Source organism: Drosophila miranda, chromosome 2 (assembly GCF_003369915.1).
Source record: "Drosophila miranda strain MSH22 chromosome 2, D.miranda_PacBio2.1, whole genome shotgun sequence".
Classification (NCBI taxonomy): domain Eukaryota; kingdom Metazoa; phylum Arthropoda; class Insecta; order Diptera; family Drosophilidae; genus Drosophila; species Drosophila miranda.
In genome coordinates this window covers 23,810,195-23,824,321 of record NC_046675.1, presented here as the reverse complement: position 1 = coordinate 23,824,321, position 14,127 = coordinate 23,810,195, and the positions used below count along the sequence as shown (strand labels likewise).

The following is a 14,127-nucleotide window of genomic DNA, read 5'->3' as shown; positions in this document are numbered from 1 at the left end:
ACGGAAAATTCGTAATATAGAATTCGTTTTTGCAGCATATAGAATTTCAGTGTTCTGGAAATAAATTCATTATATAGAACACTTCGTTGTATGGAACTTCGTAATAGAGAAGTTCGATGAGGAAATAAGTATAGCGCTTAAATAAAGGAATATTTATTTATAAAAACCTGTTTTGGTATACCACTAACAGTTTATGTATTGCAAGGTAGTGATCTTGCGCTGAGGTACAGTTCTCAGTTATATATCTCGATCCCAATACATTTCTTGTTCTCTGTATGCAGACTATGATCTAAGTAAAATTTCGTTGAAGATAGTAATAAAACAGAGGCTGACTAGCTTCTGCATTTATTGGAGCCTGAGATGACAAATATTTCCTCAATTCTATAATATCCTTCTCTCCAGGGTAATGTATTGCTACGATTTTCCCTACTCAAAAGCCGATTTGGGTGATAAAAATCTTATTCTCCGGCTTCAGGGTCGCATAAAAAAAGGTCTGGTTTCAATACGATATAAGTCGTTATATGTATTCAAATTACGGATATATTTATATAGGATGGGCCTTTGGTTATGAGTACAGCCAAAATAAGTATTATATTCTAACGTAAATATAACATTTATAAACAAATTTCGTGAAAAACCACTAAAAAAGGCAATTCGTACTTAATTTTAAACTACTAAAAAAATGTATAATCGTAAAATCATTTAAAATGATCTAAAATATAGGTTTAACAATATATGGGACAATTAAAGCCACTCCGGCGACTGCGTAGACATGTCCGGGCTGTGCGTGACCTGGCGAATGGATCGGCCAAAACGGAAATGCACAAAAACAAACGCCATGGAGGTAACCGCTGGCAACAATGGCACCAAACAGTCGTTTCACAATATTGATAAAGCTCCTTTTTCCACTATTTTTCACACATTCCGCCCGCCAGCATGAGTACGCACTCGGGTCGCGCGTATCTGAATTCATGTCTCAAAGTGCCCATAGATCCATGCAACAACTGTCCGGCTCCGGTCTACAATCGTCCCAAGCTGTGTCTGGGCAAGAAGCAGACGGGCAAGACGGGGCGCGCCAAAGGCACCGACTCTATGGAGGCGGAGACACCTGGATGGACAACCCAGACAGGGATTCGATCGCTGGCCAAGTTTTACGACAGTATACCTGGTGAGTGGTGGTTCCGAAAGGATAATTCATGGTGACTTATTGCTTGAGTTTTTTTCAAGACTACTGTGATGTGAAGCACATGCACCAGGAGGAGTTCTACTCGACACTGGAGAGCCTGCGAAGCACCAGCCGTGAGCTCAGAGCGCAACCCAGAGCCGAGCCCCCGGCCGAGCGTTGTGCCAGTGCCAGCAGCAGCTCCTTGGGAAAGTCAAAAAAACGCGCGGGAAAGGGGAAAAAGAAGAGACTTCCGTTGGTGCTGGATCCAGCTCCCGCCTCAGTGCCACCCACCCCAACACCACTGAGAGCTACAGCACATAGCCATGCCAATCGCTGCTCCACGCCCGCAGTAGTCATCACTCCCATCTCCAGTTGCCTAAGCGAGGAGTACGACAAGTGCCTGAGGGATCTGAGTCGCCTGAAGAGCTTCAAGGAGGACTATGCCGTGGAAGTGGCCGACTTCAAGCGTTCCCTGAAGAGCTTCGAGGAGGAGTTCAAGCGGCCGAAGACCACCAGCAGCAGTGGCACACAGACGGCACAAAAGCCTCATCCAACGGGTCCGCCCGGAAGCCACACGGCTGAGCGAGCCAAGTGCCGCCGGGAGATGCTGCGCCGATGCTTCAGCGTCAACGATCTGGGCGGGATTGCCCCGCACTCGAGTTTCACGCCACCTAGAACTGGCCAGCCAAAACTGAGCAAGTATTTCCTTCCGAAGAAGGAGGGGGAGGAGGAGGTGGTTCCCAAGATTCAGATAGAGTCGCCATCCGTGTCTTCCAAGCGCAGCAGCAGTGCCTCCACAACTGGGCGAGGGCGCGGACGTCGTGGCAGGGGACGCAAGCCAAAGATTACAGCGATGCAGTCAGAACCGGAGGAAAAGTGTCGGCCACCTTTGAGAATCTTCGAGCTGGAGGAGGATATGCCAAAGCGGACGCCCAGCGTGTCCCCCCTTCATCCGGTGGCGCGTCCCAATCTGGCAGCCACTCTGCGCGCCGAAGTGTCCCGGAAGAAGGTCAAGGAGCTGAAGAACAACTGCACCTACCACGATCCCAGGCCACATTTCGATTGGGAGGTTCGCAAGACGCCCGCCTGGAAGTCCTTGTCGCTCAAGTGAGTGCAGTATCCCTCGAGGATCTGAAGACCTTTAATTCGCTTAACTATTTTTGTGTGTCCTTTAGTGAATCCCATAAAGCCCTGCTATCCATCCGATTGGCCACGCGGAAGGCGGAGCAGGCCCTGCAGGAGCGTCAGTACGATCTGCACATGACCATGATGCGGCAGCGGGTCAAGTCCGCACCCTTGCTGCTGGAGGGACCCACCTTCTGGGGCCCGGAGGTAGGCAAGCTGAGCCACACCTGCCAGAGCGAGGGCAGGCGACACGCGTGCGAGAGCAGCAAGCAGCGCAGAAAGAAGTCTAGCTGCCCGGCCGGGGACGCTGATGGCAAGATACAGCAGCTGCGTAAGATCTATGGATCGGAGAAGTCCTGTTCGCGCCAGTCGCAGCGTAGCAAGCGATCCGCACGTCGACCCAGGGACCAGGAGACACCCAGTCACGACAGCGGCGATGATTTGTGCAGCGTGGACCGCGCCTTCCTCTAGAGAAGCACTTAATTCTGAAGCACCTAGCCACAATACATGTATACTTTTTTGGATGATCCCATTGGCAGCAATTTATTCGGGCAGTTGCAAGGTGTGGAGCGAGGAGAAGTCTGCAATCAGCTCGTTGCTGTACTTCTGGTCATCGGTCAGGGGAGTGTTGCCTGGACGCTGGAGAATAATAGTCTGTAGACCAGCGGAACGAGCAGCGGCAGCTTCTGCAAGGGAAAGAACACTATTAAATGAATGTATTCTGGCAGCCATCCGGCACTTACCTCCAGGAATATCCGTGAGGAAGAGAATGTGACTTGGATCTTCACCCAAAGACTTGGCGATGTTTGCATACGATTGGGACTCCTGTTTATGGCCTACATGGGTGTCGAAGTGTGCGCTGAGATGGGTCAACAGGTCCCCCACAATGCTGTACCTGAAGATAAGCTTCTGGGCGGCCACACTGCCGCTGGAGTAGACGGCAATCCGAAGGCCTGCCTCACGCCAAGCTTCAAAGGCCCCAGGCACATCATCAAAGACACTGCGAAGGGATACAAGTTCATAATTGGTTTATTAGGCAGTAATTATCTGAGATTAAGATCTTACTGGCCCATGAGTTCGCCGGTTTCATAGCCCTGCTGCCAGATAAGGCCCTGGAGCGTTTTCAGCGGCGTCACCTTCAAATCTTTGTCAATCAGATAGCGCACAAAGTCTGTGATGACCTGTACATCCACTTCCTTTGGAGGAACACGCAACGTGGCAGTGTACTCCGCGTATTGGGGCACCTGTTGCAGCTCTCGGACAATCTGTTTCACCTCCGAACTGCTCTCCCAGGATTCTTCGAGGAACTTTTTCACATTGTTCTTGGCATAGGGAAAGAGAACATCATGCACAAAGCTGATGGACGTGGTGGTGCCTTCAATATCCACCAGCACCACCTTGGCAACACGTTCTGTTGACGGCATTATCACTGATTAAAGGGAAATTGTCTTAAAAAATAAAAAAATTCCGGATGTCACAGAATCTGTTTATCAGTGTGACCGCAGATTTATCGTTAAAATATACGGTCCGACCCTCAGAAATATACCGAAACATACCGTCTTATTTTCAAAATATACCTTAAAAATACTGACGAATTTAAGTTCTATTTTACATATTCCTCGTTTTTGATCTTCCGTCGAATATTCCCAGCTATATAGATCTCTCTGCTTTGCCCACATAATTTTATATGATTAATAAATCAGTTTTCTACTTGACTGGCCTGTTCTAAATACTTGCTTTTATTGGATTTCTATATACCGTTGAAAATAAATATAATAGATTGATGAAATTGACAAAATATACCATTATATACCGAGATACCGTAAATATACCGTAGCAGTGATGACAATTTACAAAAATATTGTTATCGATAGTTGCCGGCTATTAGTGTTGCACAGTGCCCGAATATCGTGGGCGCGATGAAGCTATCGCCTATCGTTGGGTATCGGTCCACGCCCATCGCTAGCTCGTAAAGAAATTTAGGCTAAAAATTTTAATTTGCGCTATTTTTCGCATAATATGCGCTGATAATCGTTAAACCAGGTCAAGGTTAGCACCTCCAGGGTGCGGGGCGTAAAAGTGGACTAGTGAAAAGCGCAACTAAAGAGAGAAAAGCCGATAAGAAGCAGAATAAAGCATCACCTGCATTGTGTATGCGCTTTTTTGTTGTAGTTTATTTGGCATATATTCGTGTGGCCTACGTGATTAAATACCCACGAAAAGAGGGCCAAGAGTGAAATGGTGCAGGGCACAAGTGGCTAACACGAGCCGAGGCCGTATTTTTGCAAAATAATTGATAGCGTTCGTCGGAACCAGCTGAAATCGCCAATAATCTGAGACGCAGCCCCGTTTCCGTGTGTGGGTGCTTTCTATCTGTGTGTGTTTTTGCTTATCCGCGCGTGTGTTGTATTTCTGTGCGGTTGTGTTTGTTTGTTTGTGTGTGTGTGTGTGACGGGGGGCGAAGGTACAAACACACCCACCCAAAAAAAGCAGTCGCACTCGCAGCGCGCTCTCAAGGTTAAACTCGGACGTCGGCGCCCACTGCCGCCCACTGCAATGCTGTGATGATGAGCAGGGGACGCGCCAAGGACACGGGGAACCGCAACCGGAACCGAGACATGGAGACGCCGCGCTGCTCCATCTGCGGCACCACCCAGCAGCTGCTGCGCTGCGCCAAGTGCAAGGCCATCTACTACTGCTCGGCGGCGCACCAGCACATGGACTGGCCGAATCATCGGCAGGACTGCCGTCTGTTGGCCCGCCAGAAGAACAACAACAACAAGATGCAACAGCTGCAGCAGGCCGTGGCAGCCACCTCCCTGGAGGGCAGTGGCGCTGGCGCCAATTGCTCCACGGCCCAGATGATGACGCCGGCCCATCAGGCCCAGAGCTGGCCGGCAGAGGTGGACAATCTGTTGAATCTCCTCGGGCAACCGGGACAGGGGGACACCCAACAATCGGGAGATGGCAGCCAGCGGCAGACCCATCACCATCACCATCACCACCACCACCACAGTGGGGAGAAGAGCTCCAGCTACCAGATCGGCCTGGCAGACGCCAGCTTCATGGGATCGGGCAGGTGAGTGTGTGGCTGCGCAACGACATAAATGACACCTCCGTTTAATGCACTCCAGAGACATTCGACGGAGAGTGAGGATCACAACATGAATCGATACGAACATGAACATAATTTGGATTTACCTTGCCAAGAAATAGAAGGCTTTTCTAGGGAAGAATTCACTGGATAACTAGACAACTTTGGCCATCTTGACCAGGTCCGACAACGAGTGGGGGCCAGTACCCATGTGGCAGTCCTTTTTGGACTCGTCCTGGAGCACGTCCCACTGTGGACGCTGCTGCTTGCCTTGGGCCTTTCCTGGAGCGATGGACTGATGTTCGGCTGCAGAGATTTTGGCCACTGCTGCGCCTGCTCCCTCGACCATGGCCAGCACCAAACACCCGATCAGCGCACCGTTTGCCATTTGCCGGATGCCCTGGCGGGCAGAGAGAATGCCACCCGTTGCAGCGCCGCACACAATCGAGTTCCAAGCGTCCTCGCGCTGTCTGTAGTGGATCATTGTGCAGTCCACAGTGCTGAATGTGGCGGCCCAAACGGCAAAGCTGCCGGCAATTACGGGTGTCCTCAACTTGACGGAATCCAATCCGCCGTAGAGCCCGCGCCGAATCCCCATGGGAGCATCCCTGAACCCCTTCAAAAACTGGAACAGACTCCCGCCAATGGTGCCCATCAAGAAGGCACCGCCGGCGTCCTCCACAATCCGTATGGGACAGGGCTGACGAACGTACTCCATCCTCCTTCTGGGCTACCCCTCGCTATTGTGGTGTCGGTGGTCTTTTTTCTGTCGATCCTTTGCTAGGAGATCTTTTGTTCTGTTTGTATTTTTTGATTCCTAACCGTCTAACGTGTGTGTTTCGAATGGTTTTTGGGGATTACATGCTTGTGACGTTTGTTTCAAATCGGTTTAGACAGAGGAAAGGGGTTTTCCTATAGCTAGGGGAGTCCTTTGGTGCATATCATTTGTGTTCTTTGTTGAGCGATAGATCTAGCTTTAATAAATGACATTCTTCATTCTTAAGTACTTATAAATATTTGTTTTGGGCTACGTGGGATCTGCCATATCACCTACCACAACTGATATTCGAGTTATTGTGCATTTGATTAGATCACATTTCGAGTCGAAACAGTTGTCGTCCGCACACTCGAAGTACTTTTGCGCAATTAGCCAAACCATCTTGCCACGAAGGTGAAGTGTGTGCGCGAAGGCAGATTAGTGTGCATTCCTTTCTCACTTGCATATCGTGGCAATTATCGATAAGCGTTACGTGCGATGACTTATGACGGATGACTCTTCCCGGCCACTCCGTGCCGCCATCCGCCATCTCCCCACTCAAAGTTCTTTATTTGAGCTCGGAAATTATGAATCTCATGCCCCGTGCTTGTGTGCTGTTGCCCCCTCGGAGGCGATTAGATTGTGCCCGGAGTTCCGTGGGAGAGAAGAGGGGGGGCTCCTGGGAGGGGAGAGCGGGCCGAATGTTTACCTTTGGGCATTACGTGCCCGGGAATCGAATGCATATGGCGGTCGCTCGTTGCGATTCGACTGCCCGCAGTCGCATTTTCCCGGACACCGACACCCGGACAGCGCTGACATTGTAATTATTCTGTTGCGCAGTTTGTCCGTACCAAAAATTGTGTATAATCACTTTTAAATACCCTCACTGGACGGGGCTACCCTCTAAAGGGCAGTGAATGGAAACCGGGAGAGAGATATACATATCTCATCCGAGTGTTTCCTGGAGAAACAGTCTCTGTGCTGAACCGAAACAGGCAGAATTTTAATACTATATCCTCTACGATTGATTGCACTCTGTGCCACTCGCAGTCATTGCTGCACAAATGTCCCATAAGAGAAGGGACACTCTCTTCGAAAAAGGTTCAACATTTTAGATGAAATATTGTATTGCTTGAAGGCCAACAATCAGCTGTTTTTTGTCAGCTAAGACTCGTGAATAATCCCTACTAATAATAATCTCCAGCATAGTAGCATGGATTACCTGATGATTGTTTTTCCTTAGGGTATCTACAGCGTCGGCATCCGAGGCTCCCCTACTTTCTCTGCTGTTTTTTCTCATAGGTGTGTTTGTTTTCATTTTACACACCAGAACCGGCATTAACAGATACCATAAATATGGTTTTTGCACACCCTGTCTATATACGTGGAAATTCTTTTGCAAACGTTGCTCGTTGCTGAATCATCGATAATTTTGCGCGTTTCGTTCCTTTTGTTGTTATCGTTCGGGGCTTACCGGGTGGGTGGTCCGTGCCGTGCCGTGCCGTTCCGTTACGTACTGTCATTCCATTCAGTTGGGTGGTCGTCTCCGATTTTGCGTACGTGCCGCGCGTACGCAAGTCTTTCGTTCAAATGTTGTTATCATTTATCGTAGTACGATTTGCGTCTCGTTTGCTTTTGTTTTGTTTACTTGCTGCTGCTGCTGCTGCTCCCCGCAGCTCATGCCGGGATCGGGATAGGGATTGGGATGAGCAACTGAGGTTTTTCTTTGTCAAACAATTAGCAGTGGCATGATCTCATTGGAGAGAGGGGGTTTGCACAAAATTCTACATTGTTTATAAATGTGTTAACAAAATTCTGGGGCTGGGGGTCTTTTGCTCACGTCTGTTCGCCTGTCAAGCGACTGGGGTCCGGGATTGGGAACGGGTTTGGGGTTCTTGGGATTTTGGGGCAAGATAAATAAAGCATTGCGCAAAAATTTCAAGAAAGCAAACCGCCTGGAACCGCATCAATGTCTCCGTCGGATAAGAAAGGGCAATACCCAGTGCAAAGTCGATTCTATGGGGGGGCTATGACCTTGTCACGAATTGATAGTAGATTGTTGACTATTCTCAATCAGAAGCTAATTATAATTTGTTTAGGTTTATTAAGGGTTCTCCCAACAGGCTGTAAGCCATATAAGACGTTTCCTTAGGTGTTCCCAAGCCACAAGCGAGTTCCCATTACCATCTGTCAGTAAATCAGGATTTAACTTAATGCAAAATCTAAGAAAACCATTATTTTCTTTAATTTATGGATATTTACCTATGCTTTTGACAGATCTATGAAATGTTTAGCTATTTTTTCTTTTACTTATTGAACAGCATTCGAAACAGGCTGTACAGATGGAACTACTCGAAGCACTAATCGTAATATGCGTAATTTATACAGATTGTTTATAGATTATAAAATATATACGATATAAAATATTTTTCAGTGGAAATTACGACATGGGGGAATGCAAGAAACTCATGATAGATACGAATATACTGTGGATTTAAGCAGGGATTTGCTTTGCACTTCGCAGAGATGCCGAAATTAGTTTATGCCAGATAACAGTATGGCAGATTAATAAGCAGATTCAGTTTTTTATTATACCTGGAAAAGAAGTTCACAGAAGAGTTTTCAGAGATGTTAACTCCCATTACCAGATTGTTTCTCCTTTATACCTGTACTTTGTAGATCCTGGGTCCATGTTGGTCGCCTAATTGGAATGCACTTTACATGTCCGCCTTTTCCCTCTCAAACGATGAGGGCAATAATTCAGATAGTCGTCAGATGGACTGAAAATCTTCCATAGATCTCGAATCATCCTCCCCATACCCATCGCCGCTCGCACAACAAATCAAACACCAGACGGAACAAAAATAGTATTGTACTACGTAGACAGACGCACGTCATCAAGGTCGTCTCAGTGCGTGTGCGCCGCCCGCACCCCGACCCCCTGGCGGGTGTTCTTCCTACCGCCACCCGCTGAAACCGGCTGTGGGGGGTGGTGGGGAGACCTGCGTGTGGTACACGTGCCAGCGCGCCAGTTGTCGCACGTAATTCATCCAAAAAAGCGAGAAGGGCTCGAAGGGCTCGTAGCGCTAACAATCGATCATTACACTACATTTGTATGTATGTATGTATGTATGAACGCAGAGAGTGAGAGAGAGAGCTAGTTACACTCATTCCGCTGTGTGCTCTCCTCTCTGACTTTGAACTGGGCCGTTGACCTAATTTTGCAGAGCTACTACACACGCTCTTGTTTTATGTTGTTTCCCCATCCCCATCCTCTTCCTAGTCTTAATTTATTTGTTGTATTCTTGTTGAATCATTATTTTTGGTATTTTTACATTTCCCTCGCTGCTTCCCTCTGCTCTGCTGTGGCTCTTGCACTCCCTTTTGCTCGCTTGGCGTCTCTCTCTAACGTTTGGTCAACTAACGCGTGTGCGTGTGCGTGTTCGCGTACGTTTCGTGCTGTGTGCATGTGTTGGTGTGCGCTGGGCTACGTGACGATTGTTGCGCTTGTCTTTTTCTGCCTTTGCCTTTGCGTTTGCTTTGCTTTGTGGGTTTGTTTGCATTTGTTTCGAGTGTGTTTGCTGTCTGCTGTGGGCGTTGCAAGCGCTTGAAGGGTAAACGGAAGGAAATCCCAGTCATACCAATCATATATTTGATATTCTGATCTGATAACGAATCAAAACTGAGGCGCCGTGACCGGCAACTGTCATATTTCGCATCAGCAAATTCCCCCGTTCCATTCCCCTGCTTTGGCATACTTTTCTGTCTGTGCAAGTCGCAAAGTTTGTTATCTGCTGCTGCTGCGGTCGCTGCTGCGGTCGCCGTTTTCATTTGTCAATTATTTACTCACACTCGACGTGCTTATCGCTTTGCTCTACTGTCGCTTCCCAGGCCCCCAATACTCTCCTCTCACTCTCAGCTCTTACTCTCCCCAAGCCAAGGTACAATGATGTAGGGTGAGGCATTCCCTCTGTTCGATTTTTGGTAATTCTGTTAGAGGTTGGCTTTTCAACAGGAAGGGAACAATCGTAAGAGAGCCTTCTGGCAATACCCTACCTTCTATTAATATACCTTGACAACCTGCACTACTTTGTCTCACTCTCGCCCATGAGGTAACCAACGGGGGGCAACAGTAAATGCTGCCGCTCTACCGCATTCGTCCAAAATCGTCGTCGAGAGCGGTTCGTGCTAACGGAGCATCGCCTCGTTTTTTTTCCAATTAAATTAAACGCTTAAGCGCTAGAACGATAAACAAACGTGACTAAGGAAGAAAGACAGGCAGAAACAAATGTTAATAAAAACAAACAGCTGCAAATACAGAAACACAAAAACAATAAACGCAACAGCTGGCTGAAACAAATGCAATCTGCAATTATTCATACCTGTGCACTCACACCAAGCCAAGGCCAACAAAAATCATTAGCTTTAGCCGCCCTATACCAATACGATAAAACCGGCTCTCCCTCTCCCTCGCTCTCACGCGCGTGGCACTCTCCGCCACTCTCTCGGGGCACATAAAACCCGCGAACGGTTTGAAACTTTCTTCATTTGTGCGTGAGAATTGTTGCTAAAAAGTCGCTCAGACAGAACTCCTGCAGTCCTGCTAAGATAAATGATCTATCTGCAAAGAGCTCTTGACTAACTGAACAATCATCGGACGAGTGATAATAGAAGTGATTCAGAACAGTTTCAAAAGAAGGTTACGCTACGCTGAGTGATCCACGCAAAATGATAACCTCCACCACAACGGACTATCAGAACTTTTTCAAGCACTCGGCGCATCCTGCCAATGCCGAACAATTCTTTCGGGAACTCTTGGACAAGCGGTAATTAAAAGGGATACTAGGGGGACTACAAGTGGAACGATATGAAGATGCTAAGGATCATACATCAGAAATATTAAGATGTCCTCAGAGATAGAAGATGAACTGAGTTCTATGTGGAAAGAATACAAATTAAACCGATCCTTAAAGGGAATTATAGTTGATGCTTAGTGCTTATAAAGGAATACAATGTTATTGGGTATTATTTATGTGGAAGTATACGTTCTGTGGATAGATGCTCGTACATTTATTGCATCCCCAACTGATTTCTTTCCTGAGGTTTTTGCACTGATTAACAGATTTCATCGGTTATGAATGCCAAAAATTAAACCGGTTAACGGCTTCTGTTTGTGAACTTCAATGCCGCGTATCTGTATCTCTCTCTCTCTGTTTGCTTAATCTATGAATTTGTATCAAAAAACTTGATATTTGAAAACTTGTAGCATATGTGGTCGGGCGGGCGTGCTGTCCCTTGATCCTACGTGCAACACGTTTCAGTAATTTTAATTTATTTCGGTTTTTGGACTGTCTTTCCTTTTAAAGCAATTCTGAACTTGTGAGAAATGTTTCATCTTTATTATTATTATTTCTTTTCGTGCTGTTTTATGATACTCGTATGAGTGTTGTGCTTGGGGGCGATCTGGATGGTGGCTGGCCTACGTGACTACGGAGAACCGACTGCCCGAGAGATTTGTGGGAAAAATATTGGTTTTATGGAGGCATCGTAAAAAAGTCGTAAAATATTGTGTATATATCATTATTATAGATGTACCCAAAGCAAATAAATAACGCTTAAATGCAATCAAACTTGCATATCGCAGCGTGAACCGTTCCCAGTAGTTGGTCTATAAATAGATCGGAAATGCAGGCGAGGCAGGTCTAGACAGTAGACGACAGTAGACCCGTAGAATGCTGCCAGGTGGGGTTTCCCCCAAGGTGACCTCACCCAGATAGGCATCTATAGATCTATCTATCGATAGATAGATAGAAAGCTAAATAGAGGGCCTTGAAAGAGATCTTCCATATACATATATGTATCTTTGAAATGCAATTGGCTTGGATACTCATCAAAGTTCTTTGTTCTCTGTCTTCCCCCCACACAGCGAACGACGCTATGAGGATCTGTGTCGGAACATCATCAACGACATGAACCAGTACGGCCTGTCCGTGGTGGATGACTTCCTGGGAATGGAGACGGGTCTGAAGATCCTCAACGAAGTGCGGAGCATGTACAATGCTGGCGCCTTCCACGATGGACAGCTGGTGCACAACCAGAAGCCCGATGCCCCAACCTCGGCGGTGCGTGGCGATAAGATTCGAGGGGACAAGATCAAGTGGGTGGGCGGCAATGAGCCCGGTTGCAGCAACGTCTGGTATCTGACCAATCAGGTGAGTGTGTGACATCCTCTAGAATCAAAGGATCTGTGACTAATTTGTTTCCCCTCCTTGGCCAGATTGATTCTGTGGTCTATCGCGTGAATACCATGAAGGACAATGGCATCCTGGGCAACTATCACATCAGGGAGCGCACGAGGGTAAGCAGTTACTATGGGAATCCTCAAAAGATATGCTAATCGCAATGGTTGTCCCTCTTCAGGCGATGGTTGCCTGCTATCCCGGATCGGGCACACACTATGTCATGCATGTGGATAATCCCAACAAGGACGGCCGCGTCATTACAGCTATCTACTACCTGAATATCAACTGGGATGCGAGAGAAAGCGGTGGAATACTGCGGTAAGCTGATAGATCTCCCTGTCTCCTTTGAATTTGGACAATTAAGTAATCCGTTGACTATGTTATAGGATTCGACCCACGCCTGGAACCACTGTGGCCGACATTGAGCCCAAGTTCGATCGACTGATCTTCTTCTGGTCGGACATACGCAATCCTCACGAAGTGCAGCCCGCCCATCGCACCCGCTATGCCATAACCGTCTGGTACTTTGATGCCAAGGAGCGCGAGGAGGCGCTCAATCGGGCCAAGCTGGAGAACAGCCGGACGAACAATGCCATCACAAGTAGTACGTCCCAGGCACAGCAGGCCGAGCCCGATTCCACAACCACACCACCACCACCACCCGCCACAGTAGCCACACCAAGCACATCCGCGACATCCTCAACCTCTTCGCCCGCACCTGCAGCCGCGTTGCCCGCCAGCATGTCCACGGGCACGGGGGCGTTGAATGCGAATGTCTCGAGCAACTCCTGCGCCGCCGGCAGCGAGATATGCACGTAACATAGGGCAGAGGAATGAAGGGCAACCAAAAAGTGTAAATTTTTTCCAAAACACTCTGTAAAAAGCTAGTTAAAAACTATTTATGTACACAAGTCTAGAAGCGGGCCAGGCTCCGGCCCACTCGAGTCAGGCCCAGTTTGCAAAAGTGAATCAAAGCTCCTTTAGTCGTTAAGTCTTCTAGTTATAGCCTCTAAGTCGTACGTTTAGTTAGTCTCACACATTAACCCCTAGCTAACTGCCTTGTCAGCGATCGAGCCGATTGTTTTAGCATCTTTTTAATTCGTTACAAACTTTCGCAGTGGCAAAATTCATTTCATACTTTTCTGGCTGCCAAAGTATTATATCTAAAGAGCAGTGCATCAACAATAACAATCGCCAAGCAACGCGACGCTCATCCTATCCTATCTCAAAATTGTGCCAGTAGATTGTATGAAATGTGATTTCTGCTGGCCCCCCCTCCCACCCACTCACTCAATCTTTCGACTCTCATGCATCTAGTACTCGTAGTTAGAAATTTTTTTCATATCGTTAGGCGACAACAAAATCTGTTCTCTTGTTAAATTCTAGAAGATAAATTATCCATATTTATGGCATATCTGCATACATATGTATGTATCTATGTACATATATGTATTTATGTATATTTTTCTATTAAATGAAAGCCTGAGCAAATGCCACACGTGTCTCTAAGTTTTTTTCTGTGTATAATGATTCTATGATTACTTAAAAAAAGTTTAAAAAGCGAAACGTTCGAGATATGTACATAGGTAGAGCTTTAAGACTGGGTTCCCAGGAGTCGGTTTAAGGATTAAGCCGAGCCAGGACAAAGTCAGGTGAACAGTTAATCGAAGACTATGTCAAGACGCTCCAGAGCTAGATCAATAATAATTGCAAAGGCAGACGGTCTGAATGAAAGTGAAGCTTA

At 47.3% G+C, this 14,127-nt stretch overlaps 4 protein-coding genes across 7 annotated transcripts; 2 read left to right on the top strand and 2 right to left on the bottom strand.

The window, feature by feature from the left end:
- The first annotated feature begins 528 nt into the window (after positions 1 to 528).
- LOC108157320 lies at positions 529 to 3,274 on the top strand. Of its 3 annotated transcripts, none has more exons than XM_017289336.2 (4): positions 529 to 844; positions 936 to 1,168; positions 1,228 to 2,272; positions 2,341 to 3,274. In XM_017289336.2, exons 2-4 carry the CDS (start codon positions 937 to 939, stop codon positions 2,759 to 2,761), a joined length of 1,698 nt encoding a protein of 565 aa, XP_017144825.1. In that variant the 5' UTR covers positions 529 to 844; position 936; the 3' UTR covers positions 2,762 to 3,274. The 3 variants fall into 3 exon arrangements, with proteins under 3 accessions (XP_017144825.1, XP_033245743.1, XP_017144824.1); XM_033389852.1 differs by having other exon boundaries at positions 897 to 1,168; XM_017289335.2 differs by having other exon boundaries at positions 529 to 1,168.
- Positions 2,803 to 3,790, bottom strand: LOC108157321 (enolase-phosphatase E1). Its single transcript, XM_017289337.2, has 3 exons — positions 3,356 to 3,790; positions 3,034 to 3,290; positions 2,803 to 2,976 (listed from the first exon to the last, which is right to left on the bottom strand). The coding sequence occupies exons 1-3, from the start codon at positions 3,712 to 3,714 to the stop codon at positions 2,834 to 2,836; spliced, it is 759 nt and encodes a 252-aa protein (XP_017144826.1). The 5' UTR covers positions 3,715 to 3,790; the 3' UTR covers positions 2,803 to 2,833.
- Positions 3,791 to 4,221: 431 nt separating this feature from the next.
- LOC108154932 (egl nine homolog 1) lies at positions 4,222 to 13,879 on the top strand. Of its 2 annotated transcripts, none has more exons than XM_017285419.2 (5): positions 4,222 to 5,369; positions 12,068 to 12,353; positions 12,419 to 12,499; positions 12,562 to 12,701; positions 12,770 to 13,879. In XM_017285419.2, exons 1-5 carry the CDS (start codon positions 4,855 to 4,857, stop codon positions 13,200 to 13,202), a joined length of 1,455 nt encoding a protein of 484 aa, XP_017140908.1. In that variant the 5' UTR covers positions 4,222 to 4,854; the 3' UTR covers positions 13,203 to 13,879. The 2 variants fall into 2 exon arrangements, with proteins under 2 accessions (XP_017140908.1, XP_017140909.1); XM_017285420.2 differs by lacking the exon at positions 4,222 to 5,369 and adding an exon at positions 10,298 to 10,967 and having other exon boundaries at positions 12,770 to 13,875.
- Positions 5,437 to 6,335, bottom strand: LOC108154934 (probable mitochondrial import inner membrane translocase subunit Tim17 3). Its single transcript, XM_017285421.2, has one exon. The coding sequence runs from the start codon at positions 6,100 to 6,102 to the stop codon at positions 5,539 to 5,541; it is 564 nt and encodes a 187-aa protein (XP_017140910.1). The 5' UTR covers positions 6,103 to 6,335; the 3' UTR covers positions 5,437 to 5,538.
- Positions 13,880 to 14,127: the final 248 nt, after the last annotated feature.